Here is a 21,300-nt window from a genome sequence, read left to right as displayed (position 1 = left end):
TAGAGTTTTGTTAGTCCCAGCTGGGATCCATCCGGCTTAAAGCCCTATGATCACTGTAAATGCCCTAGACCCGTCAGAGAGCCACATGACATCTGTAAGTCCTTAAACCTAGGACTAAAAAGCATGAGATTAGGCAAGGAGTCGGTGCTCACTGCGGCTCTGGAGCAAAGGTTCAACTCAGCATCATGGTGTCTGTGTGTCGTGCCCAGCTGGTGCTGTTGGCGAGCCGGCAGGATACCTCTCTGTTTCTGGCTAAGAAGTGGAAGAAGGCTGATGGAATTTGATCTCCTAATGCCTGCGCAGGGAAGGACAGGCTGGGAGTGAGCTCAGACCTGCTAATTTCCCTACTTGGGAAGTTGGGCCTCGACTCACGTTGAGCATTGCAACCCTTCCCATTCCGTACCTAGGTCACAGAGTGGGCACAGGTGCGAATCAGGTGATTCATGTGCTCCAAAAGTGTGGAGAGGGAGGAGTAGGAAGCATGGGACTCTGGTGTCCCAATGCAGGAGAGGCACATGGGGCAGAGGGACAGACGGGTGTGCAGGGCACAGGCGCAGCCCCAGAGGACTGCCTGCACAAGTTGTCCACTGTTGGTCTAGCTGAGCGCCATTCTTAGGAATTTTCCCCTGGATCAGATTGACAGAGGGCCTGGAGGTTTTGGGGTGTGAGAACATATCCCCTTGCACTTAACATCTAAACTGCAGCTTGCACACGATTGCAGTAAAATAGCGTAAACTTGAATTCTCTGTAACAGGAAGACTTGAAATCATGATTTGAGGATTTCAGTAACTCAGCCAGGCATTATGGGTCTGTTACAGGAGTGGGGGGGAGGGGGGAGGGTGCGGTGAGCAGGTGGTCAGACTAAATGATCATGATCCCTTTTGGCCTTAACCTGCGATAAGGACACGAGAAGTCCGTGATCTGTGTTCTTATAACATGGCTGATCAAAATTCAGGTGTTGTTTCTGATAGAGTTATTGGAGAACATAATGCACGCTGCACGGTTAGAGTTAGAACACGAAAGAATGGTGCATACCCAGCCGCAAGAGGAATTAATGAAATATGTTCTTGTTACTGAATTCCTTTGAATTGTCACCTAAGCCTCTGCTGGCTGCGCTCGCTGAGCTGTGCAGTGGCTACAGATGCACAAATGGAAACGTCATAAAATGTCTCTGCTAATAGAGAGCACAATGGAAGCGCTGTCACTGTAGCCACCGGCACCGACGAGGTTTTCAGAAGCTTTTGAACAGAACTTTCTTGGAGTGGGAACGCTCAGCTGGGGATGAGCCACACCACTAAAAACACTGCGTGTTATGACGTGAGCACTTGCTCCTTGGGAACCGAAGTATTTCTGGGTCTGGGTGTCTGTACCTAATTTTGTATGAGAAAAGGTAGAGGGGTAATTTAAAACAAAGGCCCTTTGTGTATTAGGGAAATTTACACTCCTAATTACACTAGTGCAAATGTCCTTAGGTTTTTTTATGTTGTAAGACAAGTTTTATTATTGCAAATCCTATCATCTGTTCAGAACCATATATAGATCCACATCTTTCCATTTGTCACCTGTTACAAGATGTAAGAACAAAGCAAATTCAACAGCTAAACATTTAAAAAAATGCACCAAGCTTTATGAAGTCTCCAACAAAGCCATGTTTGTGGAGGGGGCAAAAGTTTGTTTTAAAATTTAGTTTGAAAATGTCTCTCTACATCTGAATGTTTCTGTCCTGCAGCAAGGTGGCAAGATATCCCCTTGCATTTAGCATATAACTCTTCCTGCATACCTGTAACCTACAAAAAACATGAAATGTTTTTGTGCCTGCCTGGAATGCTGCATGCTCCATCTGGTAGCCTGTAGAGAACTGTGTTGTGATTTGTCACCAGTCTTATCGGTACATTTGAGTCTTATTTTTAGTGAGCTGAAAGTTTTCTCTGTCACTGCTGTAGTGAACTTCTTATCAGACTTTCAGTTTTTGTTATGGGGGTAAATTGCTGTAAGAAATGGGGGGCGGGAGGGGGAATGGAAATTACATGTGGGTTTTGGTCAGCATTTGAATCTATTAGCCCATTTCTCTGCAAAGCAGATGGCATTGGCTGAAATCACACAACAGTCTCCCAAGAAATTGATGGGATTTGGCCACAATAGTATCGTACCAGATGAGAAACGGGTGGCACTGGTCATAGACCAGATCTGCAGTGCTAGTTCAGGCAGACCTCTTACTGACATCTATCCTGTTGCCGGAGTAAGGGCTGCAGGACTGTGAATGATACTTCACAGAGAGCAGCACCTGCATTTGGAGGTAGAATATACGTTACCTCACATTAACAAAAACGCAGCTGGGGTGTGAAAAGACCTTTATGCCAGAGCCAAAATTAGCTACCTGCAAACTTGCTGCCTGGGTGCTTCTTCAGGTCCAGATTGATGTAGCTTGAAAGCGTTTCCTTTTTGTTATCTGAGGCTAGATATTACTGCCCCTGCCTTGTGTAGCTAATAATTATGATACTCAGCTGAAGAACATGGTATAATAAATGTTGAAAACTGTGAAGAATGTGTGTTAACCTATAATTGTTCTTGTTTTCTTTGAATTCTAGATTGACTGCAATGTCTTACTGCATTGGACTCCTGTCCATTGCTGCGAAACTGAACTTGCTGGTTTTGCTGCTTTCTGCTGTGTGCTTCTGTTCATGTTTAAGTGACAGAATTCCAGTAAGTATGCGCTACTCTAAGAGCAGAAGATCACTATATAAAGTCATTGAAATCATTTAAATTACTTGTTACTGGGGGCGTGACCGTAGTTTTGTTTATTTCTCCTGGAATTGCATGTATTAGTGCATCACCTCCATCTCTGCATCATTTTGTCTTTGTTTTATGGTATAAAATTTAGAAAAGTTAGAAGAAGTAAGCCTACCTGGATCACCTGATGCTGAGTAATAAAGAGGACATGGACAAGAAACATGCAATAGTCAGGCAATATTCATACTTTGCCACCTATACCTTGTTTTATTTAAACATCTGCAATTAAAACTTTTCATTAGGACAAGCACTAAAGCTAAATGTGTGGCCTAAAGGTGAGAGCAGGGAATAGGAGTTAAAAGTGTTCTGTTCCCAACTTTGCTTCTGATCCTTGTGTAACTGTGGAGACATCTCTTATGCCCACGTTTTCAAAAGTGGCGAGTGATTTGGGGCCCTTTGCGTGTTAGATTCTCATCGACACACCTTGAGCCTGACTCTTTTTCAGACTTGAGTTGAATGAGTAGGAACTGTGTGGACTCATCTGTGTAAAGGTGCAAGCTGAACAGCCAGAAATTAAGAGACCCAGATTTGGGGATGCAACTTCAACTTTCATTTTAAAAAAATGTCTAGTTCTTTGGTTGCAAAGGAAAGCTTGAACATGTTCCCAACTGTAACCAACGCAGTGCCATCTGCCTGCATTTACAGATAGCATGACATAGTACGTTGAAGCAAGCTGCCCAAGCATCTTCATGGGTTCTGAAATCGAGTGCTCTGGGCCCCTTGCAACACCTGTGCAGCAGAGGTCACTGAAAGCATGTCTGTACTGCACACTAAGCCTGTGGCTTTGTCACCTAGTGTACTGGACTCTGTTTCCAAGCCCATGCTTGAATGTCCACACTACATCATAAATCTGAGCTGAAAATTGCTGGGCCTAGGTCCCTCAGCTGTGTTAATGCACCCATGCTGTACTACACAGTCCTCGTGACTCAGGTCTGGGACTTGACTTGCACCCACATTACAGAACTACAAGGCTAGGACCCAAGTTCACAGCAGGACTCAGGCTGTGACCCAGCCCCACGTCCGGGGTCTAGGACGAGGGTCCTGTATGCTTGCTGACCTGAGTCATACTGACCTGTGTGTGGGTGGGAGGGGTGTGGGCTCAAATTTGGGTCAGAGCTCAGGCATGGTGTGTAGGGTAGACATCCCTTGAGATGGGGATGATGTCCATTTACCAGCACCTTATTGCTTTGCAAGGCTCACGCCATACACGGGCCTTGGCTCAGCTGGGTAGGGACTGAGCACATCCTTTTCTCAGACAGAGCCCTCTCTGTCTGCAGGCAGGTAGTGGTGACCTGAGGAGAGGCAGGACCATTGCCTGGTCACAGGGGAGTGGTGATGGAGGCTGCCTGCCAGCCCGGAAGAGCACCTGGAGCTGGTCTCTGCCACTTCTAGCCTAAGGAAGGATGAGGCCCAGGGAATGCCATGTGGGGTGCAGTTGGCCTCCTGGACTGGGGATAATCTCAAATGTTAACCTAATATCAGACTCTAAGGCAGTGGTCACCAACCTGTAGATCAGGATCTACCGGTAGATCTTGGAGCCTCTGACAGGTGATCCTGACTGGTTTGGCTGGGAGGCTATCGGGTGCTGGCACTTCAGCTGCTTCTCTCCCCACTGCCCTTCTGCTCCTTGCCTGGAGCTTCAGAGCTGCCCCCTGGGAGCCTCCTGCTTGTTGTGCAGGCTGTGGGAGACAGAGGCAGGAGGGCACTTATGTCACTCTGTCCCCCTCTTCTGTACCCCATCTCTACAGAGTAAAGAGGGCGGGGCCTCAGTGAAGGGGCGGGGCAGGGATATTTGGGTTTGTGGTAGATCCTGGACTGACTTAAATTCAAAAAGTGATCTTGTGCTTAAAAAAGTTTGGAGACCACTGCTCTAAGGAAATGTCCCTATTCCTCTATAGAACCTGTTGTGTGTTCTACCCTTTTGATTCTCTAAGTCAAACAAAAGTAGTTAGCAATGAATGATGTACTTTATATTTTCTACTACGTGAACTGTTGCTTGTGTATAATTGCCAGTTTTCATTACCACAGCAAATGTTAATGGTATTTAGAGTGTTCGTGAAAATGGGATAGTTATAAAGTGATCACAGGCCAAACAGCTGAAGCAACTGTTTAAATGAAGAAAGACACGTACTGTTACTCCTTACAGTTTAGATTGCAGCACTCTTATTGAACAGAGACCATTCGTAAACATCAGCTGTCTCCATTATGTGTTTCAACAGATATAAAATTAAGAGGCATGTTGGTGAATTTATTATGGGCCTGTGTATCATTAAATCCCTCTTGGATAATAATCTAACAACATAAATAAGCAAAGTAATAACTACTGTGACTCATTTATATTAGCTTTGTTGAATCTTGGCTCAGAAAATGTTAACACTCACTTTCATCAACAGAAGCTGACTTCTTATGTTTATGGTTGGAACTAAACTGTAACCATTTGTCTTAATCTCAACGGTTCTAATCCTCTAATCCATGCACTAAGCAAAAGTAGGAATTAAGCTCCAGTTTCCCTGCACTTCTCAAATTTCTGTCCTTTTGACTTTTAAAATGGTTCTATAGCTTTTCAACCATTGTAATATATTATCACCATTGTTTTTAACTGCACACATGTTGCTCAGAGCCACAGACTAATATATTTCCCACTCAGAATTATTTTTAGAAACTGTGTAACATATACATGTAAATGCAAACATCCAAATTCTCCAACTAAACATAAATACACAACTTCCATTGAAGCTGGTAAGAGAGGTGAATGCAGAGTTCGGTCCCCTATTTTCAGTTAATTTATTATTTATTAAGGGTTTACAATATTTATTATAAGGGTAACAAGTATAAAGCCTATTGTTTTGAGGTATGAGCCAAATTGATGGATTAGGAAGAAACTTTATAGGTAGGTTTACAAATTGTCCACTGATAGTGTGGGGTGTGTTTTTGTTTGGGTACCTTCCTGTGAAGTGACTGGAAGTGGTCACTAATGGAGACAGGTTATTAGACTAACTGTGGGGCAGTTCCTATGAAATCTAAGATGAAATGACATATTGAATCACATCTGATTTAGTGTCTCATCTCCCAGAGTAAGGCTGTTACTTACTGCATACTGTTAATTGTTTTTTGTCCCACGCAGTTTTAAGTGACTGAAGTAATAGGACTTCCACTATTTTCCTTGGAAGTCTGTTATACAAACTAATAGATCTCATTGATTGGAAACTTTTCCTGCTTGCCCTCCATTAGTCTGGGCCTTCACACACATCAGATCTGTTCACCACCTTACTATTCAAGCAAGAGCTAATTACTTAGCGTTGTTAATATAATGTAAATTAGCTTAATGTGCAGAAGTGATGAGAGGTTCTAAAACTGCAACTGTCTTTGCATTGTTACAAAACATCTGTAATTCATTTTTGTTAGGGAATGGTCCTTTCCTTTCAATATAACTATGCATTCCTGTCAGCCCCCTGTTAAAAGAACAATAAGGTTTGCAAGTCAAACATTCAGAAGTTAGGAAATGCCAGACTTAAGGTGATCTGTACCTTACTTTTGGCATTTCCTATTTTGTAATGTGCAGGCAATTGTAATTCTGATACTGCCTAACCTCTGAGTGGGGGTGTGTGTGTTGTGTTGTGTGTTTTTTGAAAGCAAAATGAAGAAACAAATTTCATTATGTGGCATTCTGTTGATACCTACATGGTTCATGAGCGGGGTTCCTGCACCTGACATCCCAGTCCCTCCCTCCCCCCAACCTAGAGATGTAAGCAACTAGTTGACTATCTGATAAGCAAAAGCTTATAGGATAGTTAACTAGTCCCTTGACTAGTCGCTTCCCGGCCCTTGCTGTCTCTATTGGAGGCAGCAAAGAGGGGGAAAGCAGAAGCTGGTGCTGGGGCGAGTCGGCTTAAAAGCTGTTCTCCCCCTCCCGCCCCTAGCCCCTCCCCCCGCACTGTCTCCGTGAGGGGCAGAGGAGACAGGTGGGGTAGTGGGGGATCAGGCACAAGCCGGGAAGCAGCTGAGTCCCAGCTTGTGCCAAGTCCCAGATGCTGTGCCTCAGCTTTTTATATTTATTACAAACCTGTTAGCTCTTATTATGTTTAGAAATCGGGGGGGGGGGGGGGGGGGAGAGGAAGAATCTGTTTTGAGCTGGGGCAGCTGATTCCTGGCTTGTGCCAGATCCTCCTGCTTAGCTCCAGCCTTTTTTACGTTTAAGGCTGGTGCGCAGTGCAGGGAGCGGGGGGACCTGCCTTGAGTTGGGAATTAGCTGTCTCCGCTCGCGCTGGGTCCCCTCTGCTGTGCTTCAGCCTTTTAAATGTATTAAGACCCTGCTAGCTCTTAATACATTTAAAAGGCAGCGCTGCAGTGTGGTTAACCCCCCTGCTGCTCCCCCACTTATCAATAGAAAATCCATCGACTAGTCAATTTAGTTAAACTAAATTTAACATCCCTACCGCAACCCTCCGCTCCCCCTCTTGTACCCTTGCCCAATGAAACCCAAATCCTCTACACCCCTGCTCCTGCACCCATAATCTCAACCAGGCCTTGCATCTTCGTTCCAAGTCCTAACACCCTTCCCCGAACCTGCACGCTTTGCTGCACTCCTCCTCCAGGTCAGTATCCTCTCCAGCATCCATACACATATCTACTCCTGCACCTTGGCCCCCAATCCCATGCTCAAAATCACAACTCCCAATCTCCTACTCTGAGTTCGCGTCTGCACCCCAGACCTGCACTTCCTCCATTAATAAGAGTGTGACCCTTGACCACTTACCAAATTCTTGGAGTGTCCTCAATCAAAAATTATTGCACATCTCTGCTTTTGATGGTCTGCATAGAAGTGTGCTGCTTGTGATCACAGTTGGAATGAACAGCTGTAGTACACAGGCGTCTTACCTGGATGAGGGCTAAATAGGGATGAGACGTTTTCAGTGGGTTTCACAGTTCGGTTGACAGCAGAGGAAAGTTTGGATCAGGAAATGTGAGTTCCATTCCCTCCACTGAAGGGAAGTGTGCTCTAGTAGGCATACACTCTTCTGCCAGTTCCCTCCACACTTGACTCCTTATCCCCGTCCCATTCCTGTCTCTCTCTCATCCAGAGCCTGTTGTCCTCACTTAGCTAGTCCAACCCTCCAGTCCCCGGGCTTCTGATTCCAGTCCCAGTCTCCTGGGCCAGCAAGTCCTAGTTTCACCCCTCTGGAATCCCAACCCTGTGACACTCTACCTCAAGTGTCGCCAACCTTTGTGAGCATGAGATCACTTTTTGAATTTAAGTGCAATCCCAAGATCTACCTCAAATATAAATACCCTTGCCCCGCCTCCATCCCGCCCCTTCTCCAAGGCCCCGCCCCTGCTCACTCCATTCTCCCTCTCTTGCCCATCCTCACTCACTTTTGTCAGGCTGGGGTTGGGGTGCAGGCTCTGGTCGTGGATTAAGGGATTTGGAGTGTGAGGGGGTGCTGAGCTGCTCTTGGGGCAGACAGTTGGGATGTAGGAGGGGTTCTAGGTGCAGGCTCTGGGACAGTGTTTGGATGCAGGGGTGCTCGGGGCTGGGGCAGGGGTTTAGATTGCAGGGGGAGGGGGGTCATGACTGGGGTAGGCATTCAGGATGTGGGTTCCTGCTGGTGGCTCCTTAGTGGTGGTGCAGTGGGGCTAAGGCAGGCTTGCCCGGACCCATGCCCACTCCCTAAAGCAGCCAGCAAACTCCCTCCCAAGTCCTGTTGTGCCCCCCTCTCTGCTCTGTGGAGATAGGATACAGATTGGGAGGGGGCACCTTGACATCAGCACCCCTGCACTCCCTGTCCTGCCCTGCACAGAAAGCAGGAGGCTCCCCAGTGGGAGGGGCAGCTCCACGGCAAAGGGCAGGAGGTGCGCAGCAGTGTGGAGAGGCAGCTGAAGTGCTGGCAAGGATCACCCGTCAGAGGCTCCAATATCTACCAGTAGATCCCAATCTACTGGCTGGTGACCACTGATCTACCCCGTTCCCAGTCTGTCGTCTTCCCCAGCCAGACTCAGTCTCTGCTCTCTGGCTTGCAGTCCCCCTTTCCTTCTTCTCCCCAGCTCTTTGACCAGATCTTCTCTCTTCCCTCCCAAATCTAGCTCTGTGTGATCTGCATTCCAATCCGGCATCTCCCTTCACCGCGCTGCTGGGCCCAGTGGTGGGTGCGTGGGGATTGGGTCCAGGTTCTTGCACACAGCAGCCCAGGGTTGCAATTGCAGGGAAAGCTCTGCTCAGCACCAGAGTTAAGAATGCTCCATGTGGAGGAAATATTCAGGGAATTGAACCGTAGAGCTCTAGCGAGTCTCTAATGAGCGTATGTAAACTCTGATTGTTTTTTCTCCGAAAGCTTATAGTGTGGTCAAATATGGGTGGATTTTCAAAGGAACGGCCAAAGGCATGTTCTTGACTCGAAGGGTCTCCCTTTGCTAAATGTCAAATCCTGCTCTAAACATGGGCCCCTGGAGCTTCTCAAAGAAAAGGTTGCCAGAATTTTTTAATATAGGCAAAACAACCTATTTTCCCCTAGACTGTCTTGGAAATGGCCAGTTTTGGCTGAAATATTCCAAACAGAATCATTCTGAGGCTGTTACATAGTGTGGAAAATTTCAGTTGAGCAGTTAGTTTTGCAAAATTATATGCTACTGAAAACCGTCTTTGTGATGGGAAGTGTCCTACAACCTTCCTAACATGCAGTGCTGCCAGCCTGGGCTATAATATAGCTGTGGCTCTGTTAACTCTTGCTTGTAGCTTGCAGCTTGTATTAGAATAGGAAATAAGATGCACTGCTTAGTTCAACATAAATGTCATAACAGTTATGCTGGTTTAATTTTTACTAAAAATATGTTTTTAAATCCACAAAGAGAGAATCTCAGGTGTCTAAAGAAAACTTATTGGAGAGGAGAAAATTTTGTAACCTAAGGAACGTATTCTCAGGTAACAGTACATAAGTCAGGTCCAGTTACTAATGAACTGTCTGTCTTGTGTCCAGCAGGAGTTTGCCCTCACAAAAACAGAAGAGAGTGACTTAAAAGAAGAGAATGGTGCTGAGTCAATAGCAGAGGATGATCTTGATCCTGAAGACCTAGAAGTGTTTTACCCGACACATCAGTGGCAAACCGTCCGTCCAGGTAATGTACTGAGAGTGAATTATTGTGTCCCTTTGAAACTACATCAGACGCCACTGACAGAAACTTCATAGAAACGAAAAATAACCATCAAATTCAATAGCATTTTTTTATCTTTAAACAAAGAGATGCTGATGTGGAAAAAACAAAAGCTTTCTGCTTCAGTGAAGGAAACAAGACTACAACCAAATCTGGTGTAGTGGTGGTTGTTCATTTCAAGAACTTTTCCTAGTTCACTTTCAGGACTTTCAAACTAACTGAGCAGTCTGAGAGAAGTGGTAGGTGATGTGCCTCCATGACTAGTTCAGAAGTGTTTTCATTTTCTCTGTTCATCAAAACATAATTTGTATATGTTCATTGACACATGCTGTTCTAGTCTCTGTGGTCTCGATGTGGGTTGATGAGTTATTGCTTGGTGGCAAACTTGCTATTCAGAGTAGTAAGTGTAATATTGTGCAGTTTTTAAAGAGGAAAGCTTTCTTAATACTTAGCTGTTTCAAATCTAATTGTATTCCTTTAAATCTAAAAGTTACATATTTCATGCTTCTTAATTCTGGCTCAATGTGCCCGATTTGATATCGGACTTTTAAAAGGTTACCCCCTGTTTATTTTGGCTCTTCTGGTTGCTGGAATTGTCCCATGATATAACATTCTGGGCAATTGAACAGAGGCACCAGTGGAATCAGTGGCTGCCCAAAGACTTCTTGGACGTAGCCTGTAAACTTGAAATGGTCAGTGGACTCCAACCGAAAATATAAATCAATCTATTTTTCTCAGCCTGGGTACGAGCTCTGTGACTGTAGGTAGAATCTGTGTTTTTGCCACGCAGTTCACAAAGTATATTACATTTCATACTTTTAAAAATGCTTTATGGTAAAGAAAATAAAAGACTGTCTCCGGTACAGATTCTCGTGCTTTTAATTTTGAGACTCTAGTCTCTCCTTCTTTCACATGTTGTTTCTGTTAATGATGGCTATGCATATCCAGCAAGTGGAGAATAGACTCCTCAGATGAGGGATATCCAAAATCTGTGACTCTGAGGCCTTCGTTGTCAGCTTCCCAAGAGTCTGACCACCACACTGGTTTGTATATATATGTATTTGCAAGTATGCAGCATGAATGCCTGCAGGCATAATATTTGATTTGTGTTCCTGTCTTGCGTGATGGAACAGAATGCTGATTGCTTGAGTTCACAAGCAGTAGAAAGTAGCTGTTGATCAGCTTTGTCCTTATCCTGCTGTTATTGGGGCAGGAGATGGTTGTAGGTCATGTTCACCAGCTGGGCAGTACTGTAGAGACCCCTCCATAGTATGACAGGCACCTCTGCAATAAAATTGTCATATTCTAGTATGTGGTGAGGAATCCAGTTTTGAAATCCGCACTTGAGAGGACTAGAGAGCAGAACCATCAGAGAGAAAGCTACTACTTTGTGTGCTCTCTAGCTTAGCTCTCGCTGCGTTAGTCCATGGAAAAGTCCAACACAACACAGTGTAAGGGCATGTGTACTCGTTATAGACACACACGTTTTCAAATGACTTCAAGAAGAATGTGTGCACTGGGACATTAGTTCGGAGAGAAACCATCCAAAAGGAAATTTACTCCAAACTCCTTTTGAAGTGAATATTTCTCCCTCTCAGATCAGTGCCATCTCCTGCTTGATTCTGCAATGGAGTTATAACCTGATGTTTGCTAGGGGGTATGGCTTGACTGAGATGATACACATCCCAGCGTTTTGACTTGACTCCAAGATCCCATGCTATAGGCAGAGCTGTGCTTTTAAGGGGGCAGAACCTTATTTAAACACATGCATTTAGTTTATTGGCGGAACTAGCAGGCTTCCCACTTGGATCCTGGATTTATTTTACTTGTCTATGTCTCGTTTTTCTCACCTCTACATTGGGAAGATGCTTTCCCACTTCACAAGGATGCAGTACTTATTAATTTTAATAGCATTTTTTAATTTAAAAAGAGCTACATCAGTACTATTGTCAAAAGAATAGTTATGGGATCCATTTGTCTTTCAGATGCTCTTGAGGTGTCAGCCAGGTATAACAGAATGATTTTCCTATGCGTAAATCATTCTGTACCATAAATGTCTTCAAAAAACCCTTAAAATTCACTAAGTTGCGGTATACATTTACTTTCAGTTTTTGCACTATTATGTATGAAAGTCTTGTGCCTCTATTCAGTATTGAAACTGGCAGTATTCAACCTTTTGTTGAAGTAAAATATGTATGTATTTGCAGTTATTATAAACGTCATTACTGTTTTGTTGAAAAGTGACTTCCTCATTGCTTGAGCATTTTGTTTTGCTTTTATTTTTTTTAGCAGATTCACATTATGCATACACAGTAAAAAGTTTTAAAGTGGGGGAGCTCATCAGCATTCTCTGCATGGCATGCCTTAGAGAATTTCAGAATACATCTGTAATGGTTGCTCTTTGAGTTTTGTCAGTGTAGAATCTTGCTTTGCTGAGCATGTGCCTTTGGTCTTGAACCTTTATAAAAAACATTAGGGTTATCGTGACTTCCCCAACCTGAAAAGATCAATAACCAGACACCTCCTAGATTCTGATTTCATTTTACTTCCATATTTGCGTTTCCAGCACCTACTTTTCTATAGAGCTTTAACCTTGCTAAAAACCTGCTCAGCTGATGCTAAGATGGCCATATAGGAGTGCAGTCTTTTCAGAATGGTCAGAGTTCCTCATTCTGCTGTCCTGTTCTTTGTGGATTTCCTTCCAGTCGTCCATCATTTTGGTGACGTAAAGTATGACACAATGTCCTTGACAGACACTTTGGGTTAGTAATCTGAATCTCCAGTTTTAAATACTAGGGAAGAGAGAAGGGACTCAAGATTATGTTCCATCAGCCATTTTAGCATTTCATCACCTTCTGTTTTGAACTCAGCCTGTGACTCTTCGTACTTGGGGTCATTCATGTTGGCTAAATAATTGAAAGATACTGATGTTTCTCGGAATGTTTTTTCAATTTTGTCCTTGTGTGATTCCAGTTCTTTGTTTCTAATTAGATCAAACTTTATTTCTGCTGAGAGTTTGTGACAGTGTCACCAGGCTATAATCTGTTAAATCTCTCAATTTTTCTGAAGTTACTTTTGTAAATGTAGTACCTCTCTATAGAGTAAGTCCCTTGTTTGATCAAAATACAGCACATGTTTAATACATATTCTCCTTGTGCTGAGTGCAAACTTCAGTGTGCTTTGGATAGCTTAAATGTAAATGTAGAGAGACAGTTAATCCTGCGAGTTCTGTTCCATCAAGTGTCAGTGGGAAGCTAGAGCATCAATCATTTCTGTCAACATCAGGCTGATAATGGTTGTGGAAAAGTTTTTGAAATCCCAATAAAATCCATTAATGCTCTGTTACGCATTGCTTCTTCCTCAACGAAGTTTAATGTTCTGGACACCCATAAATTAGAAGTTCAAGAGACGTACATGGGAAATCTGATCTTTTCACTCTATTTTTGTTGCCTGGACAAATAGTAACCATATTCTTGCCATACTTGCCTCTGTGTTCCTGGACACTGTCGTCAGCCAGCTGACTACCAAATTCACTGACGTACGCAGGAACACATTTCCCTGTATGGATACTTAATCATTAATTATTCGTTTCTCAAGATCAATTAACATTATTCCATTGACTTCAATGTTGATTCTTTCAGGTCTTCCTTTCATTTTTCCTTTTCATGTTCACTTGCAACACCTACTAGCGGTTCTGTGAATTTAAAACTTACGTGAGGAGTAGATCTGAGGTGAAGTGCTTCAATCACTTCTTTAAATTGATCACTTTATGCTATATTGACGAGGATGATACGTGCATAAAAGAAGGCTGTAATTTTGTTATGTGCAAGTCTATATCTTTCATTATGCTAATGGCATAATCATAGATTGATCTCTTGCCATTTTTAGAGTATCTGAGACAGAGGCTACCACTGAATGAAGCTGATACTGAAGAGTTGGTTGGAAGACCTGAAATAACGGCTGTCATTGTGTTAGTGATTTTATGACACTGATGATATAGGAATGGTCTCACTTGGAAGATCACCAAACTCATCACCGTTCTTCTCTTTTGCTTCAGAAGACTGAGTTTTTGTACTTTGGAGATCTTGGAGAATCTGAAGAAACTGATTTTCTGTCTCTTCAGAGATGACCACGGATCCTTTCTTTCCTGCTACGTAACAGCTCTGGACTCTATTTACATTCCACTTCAGAAGAATTATCATTTTTTATTATTAGTGTTTATTATTTCAGTCCTTTCAACCCCTTGTTTCCTTTAGCCTAGATTTGTTGAGGTGAGAGAAATTCAGATTAATGTCTGGAAATCAAGACTAATAAGCCCTTTGTAGGCTAGATCAGCAGCTGTCACGTTTTCTGTGGCCGGAATGAAAGAGTTTCCTCGTGAATAGAGTGCTATGAAGACACAATAAGAGGGGACAGCCAGATTTATATAGACCCATATTATTGGATATCCCTCTAGAAGCTTTTAGATTCTAGGAAACTTAAAGTGCTCTCTTGCCCGTACAGCATTCACAACACTATCCTCGCCTTTTTGCCGTCTAACGACAGGTGATTACATCTTCTAGTCATGCCCTTTTCTCCAGTCATCAATAGCTCCACATATTCTCCATTCCTTTTAGGCTTTTAATACATTCAGTGGGTTTCCCGATAGGTAGAACAAAATCCTTCATGTTTGCATCACTTCGCTTTTTTAGATGGTTAAAAATTTTCTTTTGCGGACTAATATTAGTCTAATGTTACTAGTATAAAAATTCTTCAAATGTATATTTGATTCATATAAATACTTCAGAGTGATATAGCAGTTAAATATGCATTTATTGAAGAAAAACGCACGATTGCTTAGTGTGTATTTTCCTTACCAGTTCATTTCCATGCTTTCAAATGGTTAGTCACTGTTGTTGTTGTTGTTTTTATGTGCGTGTGTATATATAGATCTCCATACTATAGCTTGTGACAGACCGGCCCGGGTCTGGGCACAGCTGAGGGCGTCCGCTCAGGGCGAATTGCTCAAACTTGGGGCTCCTTGCAGCCCTTGACTGGAGGCCCTTTTCAAGTAGGCCACAAACCAGTCGTTCAGAGTGCTTCAGCTTCCAGTCTGGCCAGCCAGAAGCCTCATGAGCAAAACCCCTCTGACACCCCAGCTCTCCCTGTGCTCCAATCAGCCCCAGGCCTGCACACAGGTGAGGGGTTATAGAACCCAATCTCACCTACCCTGAACAGGTTCTTCCGGTCCCAAGAAACCAGCCACAGGTCCCGATCAATTTACGCCCTGGATCTTACCCACAATATCACGCTGAGCCAATCCTTTAGAATCTAAAATCTAAAGATTTATTTTTAAAAGAAAGAAAATCATGAGAGTAAGGTTCTTAAAGGATAATACATTATATGCATCGAATCACTCAGTTCTCAACACAGGCTCGTAGCAGAGATGTTATAACTGCTTGCTTAAAAGTCTTTGGTGTACATCCTATGTCAGGATGGGTCCACAGTTCTTTCCAGCTCGTGGTTCCCTGCAAGGCTGCCTCTGGGATCAAGAGCTGAGCTGAAGACAAGATGGAGGGTGCCACATGGCACTTGTATATCTCTCCTGGCATCTTCTTGGCCAGAGAAGGTCACATGGTCCAACAACCTATCCTTGAGTCCTATGCTGGTTTGCAGGTATCAGTCACATTCCTGAGATGTGTATTGGCACCTAGAGATTCATTGTCTCTTTGCTAATTAGCATAGCCATTGGCTAAGCATTCCTTGCCCATTGCTCAGCCACAGCAGAGAATTTTCCAGCATCCCTACAGAGTACATGTTTATAACGCCACACACAGATCTTATACAAGTACGTATACAGAAACAGTAGAACATAAGCTTTCATGTGACACCTCACATGGCCCCCTTTGTATACACTTTGGGGCAAATACCCCCCCCCCCATGGGTGCAGCAGTGATCTGGCTGCTCCCCTTAAAATTCAGGAACGTGACAGCTTAACATTAATTTTTTTCGTTTGTTTTGGTCCACATGTGGTTTTTTTTTATTTCTTTACTTAGATGGAAGTGAGCCCCTCCATGCATCTCAAAAATTGCTCCTGTGGCTAAATTAAGGGGTGAGAAAGAGCTGTCTTTCTTTACAGAGACCAAGCAGAGAAAATTGTATGCAGAACTTGTTGTGACCTTGGGAGTGACACAGTAGCTGAAGTCCTTAGATCACATTGAACCATATCCAAAGCAGCTCCCACAGTTGACTTGAGAAATGTCTCTTGCAGAAATTTTCAAGGCTGCTCTCTGGGGCTCTTTGTATGCTTGTGCATTCATTTAATATATGTCTGGTTCTTTTTGTGAAACTTCTTCCTTATAAACTGCTGTCTCAAGCCAAAGCCATTTATTTAAAGGAGAAAATTCTGCTAGTTGTTTAAGAAGGGAAGAAGATGTGAGTTTATAAAGATCATTGTGAGAGACTGAACAATATCTTGATCATACAGATATTCTAGTACCACCTGAGACTAATTTAGCATAGCTCCTACTGGCTGGTCAGAGGAAGACTTTGTTTTGCTTATGGGGTAGTGTGGGTATCTACAGTTCAGTAGAGTACTCTTTGACTTTATATTGTAGTAATGGACTGCAGCATCAAGACGGGGACCTCCACTGGTTGGTTAAGTTCACTTGAGAGGCTAGCAACCAGCTGGCAGACTCAGTAGTAGTCTTCCCCTATTTATGTTTAAAGTTCACATCACAGAATCCTGTCTAGCATAAATAGAAATCTGCCCTCTCTGACTATTCTACATGGATCATGCGATAGGAATCAGTTAATTTCATAGATGGTCCATATTGGTACCTACAGTACTCCAGAATACTTTTCTCAGACTCTTTAATGTCTATTTCAGCTTTTAAAAACTTGTTTAAACTGTAGGGGAAAGGTGGAGGAGGGTTACTTGAACCTGCTGCTCTGTTTGTAAGGTATGAAACCATTGTAGGTTCAGTGAGGGAGCTGATTTTTACTTGGTTTGTAATTACTGTACTCATAAAGGGCCATGCTTTCCAAGGGGCCTCAGCCTGTCCTCTCGGCAGATAGCTATCTGATTCATGTATGCATGTCTGAGTTTGTGTGCATGCAGAAAAGGGCTCAGTAGCTATTGGATTTATGCATACTGGAGGCGCACACAAAAGTTTGTATGTGAAAAAATTTATTCAGGTAGTCAACAGTTTATGAAGCTTCTGAAAGTTTTGATTCCCTGTGACTTGATTGGAAAGAAAGATTAATGGGGATATAAAATACCCCACATGTGCCAATATTTAGACATTGGTCTTTATGACATTGAATACATTTAGCAGGCCAAATGGGCCAATCCTATTCTCTCAGCCATCAACCATTTTTGAACAAAATGAGAGGCTGGTGAACAAAGTAGCTTTCTGTGTGTAGACATTAGGGTTTCATTTCAGCTTCTTTGTGACCTTCCTCTTGTTCCCCAAGGTATGGTTTCAAAAGGATTAAATGCTTTACCTTTGCCCTAAGAATTCTGGGCTGGACTTATCATTCAGGCTAATTAGGCTGAAGTTGGACAACTGTAGATTCCGTTCATGTGTTTTATATTGTACTAGTCAAATGTGGATCTTGCCTGTGCCACTAAGTAGGGCATGTGAAAATCTCTAAGGCTTTGTAATTACTTGAGCTGAAATAATGATCCATTTGAATCCGTGGCTCCTTATTGACCCAAACCTAACTATAAAACATTATCATGCAAGTGTCTGAAATATTTATATTTGCACTGGCAATAGCCACAGATGAAATACATTGATAAATTACAAGGGTATGATAGTTTTCACAAAACCCGATGTGAGCTGTCCAGGAAACAGAAAGCTGTATCTGGTCATATCATCGCAGATTTGCATGAACCATGGAGGCACACTGATTTATTTAAAAACCTCATTTACACTAGATAACATGCTTCATTTGCCTAGATTTAAAAAAATCTGCCTGTAGGATTTCTGTGACCTGTTGTGGAAGGCCGACGGGGGTGAGGTGGGTGGGCGAGTGCTTCAGGCTAATTACAGGGGTATGAAAACCCAGCTTGTCTCCAGGGTGACTGCAATTGTTTAATGTTTGGAAGAGTGACTGTCAGGGTTATGACCATTAGCTGTCAGCTCTGGTTTAATTTCTCCATAAGAGCCCCTGATGCCTGCGGCTCTATATGAAGTCATCTCTCCTTAAGTTACACCCTGTTGTCTCTTTCTTACTGTGACTACTTCTGCTCATGCCACCTTTCATGTTTGGAACAGACTCTCTTGTTCTGTGCACCAAGCAGCTTCAGTCATTCCTTTCCCAAATTCCCTTCTTTCTCTTAATCTTGAGTTGGTGGTGATCTCTGACACTTGACTGTTCCTGGTCTCGTGCCTGAACCTTTATCTAACATGGCCTATGCTGAATACAGGACACAGGGTAGCATGACTCCTATTTGAGTGAGTTCAGTGGCAATCAATCAGAACTATGCAGTACAAATTACTATTGGCCCCTACTAAAAAGAAATAGCATAGCTGGAGTCTTTTTTTTATTTAGCTTCTATATACAGAGACCCAACCCTCCCTGCCTAGTGCTCTCCACCCTCCATGCCTGGCTGGTTCCCTGGGATGGATAGGCCTTTCCTGGTACCATATCTTCTCAAGGCCACATGTGAGGGGCATGCAGGGTCACAGGTCCCTTTCCCCAGATTTCTGTCCGAGTTTGCACCAGAGCATGGTCAGCAGCAGCCTTTCAGCGCTATTCAGGAGAGAAGGAATGGGAGCTGCTTCCCACTACTGGGGACTCTTGTACATTTCAAAACTGGCAGGCCACCTGCAGCCTGGAGTCAGTGGGACTGCATGTGGAGTTCTGCATTCCTTGTACATTTCAAAGGAGGAATGCGGAAGTGCCTATTGACTAGTTGAGTAGTCGATGGAAATTCTATTGACTACTCAACTAGTAAATTAACCATTACTTAACCAGTAGCATAACACGATACTAGTAGAGCCCTGCATGGTTACAGAAGTCTGCCTGCAGATGCGGCTAGATGTCGATATCGGCTGATCGCCAGGGCTCTACACCTAAGAGATGCTGCAGCAAATGGAGAGGAGTGTGGTCTCATCCCGCCCTGGAGCCAGCTCCTGTGTCAGCAGCTCCTCCCGGCAGTGTGGCTGGACTGCCCTAGACCGGCTTTCTCCTGGGTGGGGTTGTACAGCTCTGTTGATGGTAGGTCTGGAGGTGGTGCAGCAGCCCTGCCAGGAGGAGCTGCTGGCTCGTGATGCTGGCCCCTGGGAGTGACGGGACCACACTTCTTTCAATAGACACTGCAGCCAGTGGAGAGGAGAGCCCTGCGGATCAGCGGAGACCAATATCTGCACCCGCAGGGAGACATTTGTATCCAGGAAGGACTCTGAACATTAGTGTGACGTTCTCATTAAATGAAATTCAAGTGGAAGTGGTTTCAGTGTCACCTGGCTTGTGCATCAGGTGGGGAATGGTAATAAGACTATTTCAAAATGCCCAACCATGACAAGCAGTTTCTTTGTATTCTAGAAAGTCAGAATCCACAAAAAGCACTGAATAGATTCTACAGCACGGTACTGCTGAGACTCGCTATTGGCTGAACAGTCTCTCTGACTGCACCAACATATAAAAGGTGGCTCCTGGCATCTCCGTTTTGTGCTACTTAGGCCCAGCCTTTGGACTTTGGCTATATTGGCATATTAGCAATTGGTTGGCGTCTGCTGAGCCTGAAGCTATTCTAGCTGACACAACTACCACAAATAGGCAATGAAGCCCCAAACAGATCTTTCCAGAACAGAAAGTAACTCTAGAAAACCTTCCTGATTCCCACTCCATTACATTGCAAATGACTGAATTTTGTATTAGTAACTGAACACACCCCATACAAAGCAAGGTATCTGCATCAAGTACTTTGTTCGTTCAATTTGACAAGCATAGCTTAGTTTTAATTTATGATTTTTCATAATGTGCACCATAATTTTGTTAGTCAGTAAAGTGAGACCTCAACACCGTGCTGTTTCTGCTATTAAATCTTTGCTGAGAAGTAGCTGAAGCATTTTTTTTTTTTTTGCACAGATTTGAAGAGTTGGGGGTTGGAAAGTATGGCTTGGCAAAGTTCCACTGTGTATTAATTTTGCCCAGTCTAAACCTCTGCCTATGAAGCACTGTACTGTACTACCAGCATGGCATGGATTTACCAGTCCATTGGAACACATTCAGCACAATTATGTATCAATAAGGGCTTCAGTTGACAGTTTCCCTCTTCACTCTCTTGTATTACTGTGCATCACTACATTTGTCTATTATGCTTTGCTAGCTAATATTTTCCTGTTTGAATGAGGCAGTGAGGTCCATCAGTAGTAGGGTTGCCAGATGGTTGAAACAAAAAATACCGAACACGCCCTCTTCCCCCCCCTTCTTCCCAACCCTCCTCCCCCCACAACACTGGGGAAAAAATTCTGTTGAAGGGGGGAAAAAAGAGGGGGGGAGAGACCAAATTTGTTGAGCAAAAAAATAAAATAAAACAGTATGTCCTCTTTAAGAGTGAGTGCAGTGATAGGAACAGGGGAGCGGTTGAGCAGACCCTTGGTCAGCAGCCATTTTGTGCCGGCAGCCTTGCGGAACCAGGTAAGCAGGGGGGATTGGGGTCGGGGGGGGGGGAGAGGGGAGGCTGAGCGGAGGGAAAGCTGGGCACTGAGTGTTTGTAGGGTTGCTAGGTGCCCAGCATTTTCGCCTCCTGGCCGGGGAAAAAATCAGAAAATACCAGACATTTTAGGTGTCTGGTATTCTCTGAATTTTTTTTTACCAGACAGGAGGCGAAAATACCGGACACCTGGCAACCCTAATCAGTAGCACGGTGAACTTGAGACCAAATTCTGAAACTCTTACTCAGGTAAATTCCCCATTATATTCTTTCCCCTAATAGATTTTTCTTCAGCATCAAAAGCTTGTGATTTGTTTAGTTCTTAGTCGTTCAGTGTACCTTTTGCTTTTTTCAGTTGTGTAAACTGAGAGGACAGTGTTTGACTGGAAGTCAGGTGCCAGATAGTGACTGGAGAGGCTTGTTTCTGCTCTTGTAACCTGCTAGGATATTGCTGTGCCACCCTTGTTTGAGGTGATCATTATCTCTGGTACCTAAGAATCTTTGAAAAAGGGAATGTCTTGCCTCTTGGAATGCACTAGATTGCACCAAGGGGGAAGGTATTGTATGATGCACCCCACCATGAGTTTCATCCCCCTTCCAAATCAAAGCAGTGGTTTAATGCAGTGCTTCCTGGGTGTGATGTTTTTCTGTAATGCTGTATTTTAACAGAGATCATGGGTAAACATTTCAAAAGCCTCTAAATGACTTACGTGCTT

The 21,300-nt window shown here is 43.6% G+C and overlaps 1 protein-coding gene across 6 annotated transcripts in view; it reads left to right on the top strand.

Annotated features, from left to right (window-relative positions):
• Positions 1 to 21,300, top strand: part of SIL1 (SIL1 nucleotide exchange factor) — a 181,838-nt gene that overhangs the window by 44,591 nt on the left and 115,947 nt on the right. For 3 of the 6 annotated variants that reach the window (XM_075900131.2, XM_075900129.2, XM_075900130.2), the window contains exons 2-3: positions 2,589 to 2,703; positions 9,762 to 9,900. In XM_075900131.2, the coding sequence (XP_075756246.1) occupies positions 2,599 to 2,703; positions 9,762 to 9,900 (244 nt within the window). In that variant the 5' untranslated portion in view covers positions 2,589 to 2,598. The remainder of the gene's footprint in view (positions 1 to 2,588; positions 2,704 to 9,761; positions 9,901 to 21,300) is intronic. The other 3 variants (XM_075900134.2, XM_075900132.2, XM_075900133.2) reach the window with 1 other exon arrangement.

This window comes from Pelodiscus sinensis, chromosome 16, assembly GCF_052426305.1.
Source record: "Pelodiscus sinensis isolate ZL-2025 chromosome 16, ASM5242630v1, whole genome shotgun sequence".
Classification (NCBI taxonomy): Eukaryota; Metazoa; Chordata; order Testudines; family Trionychidae; genus Pelodiscus; species Pelodiscus sinensis.
The sequence above is the reverse complement of the archived record's forward strand: the minus strand, read 5'-3'. Positions and strand labels throughout refer to the sequence as shown.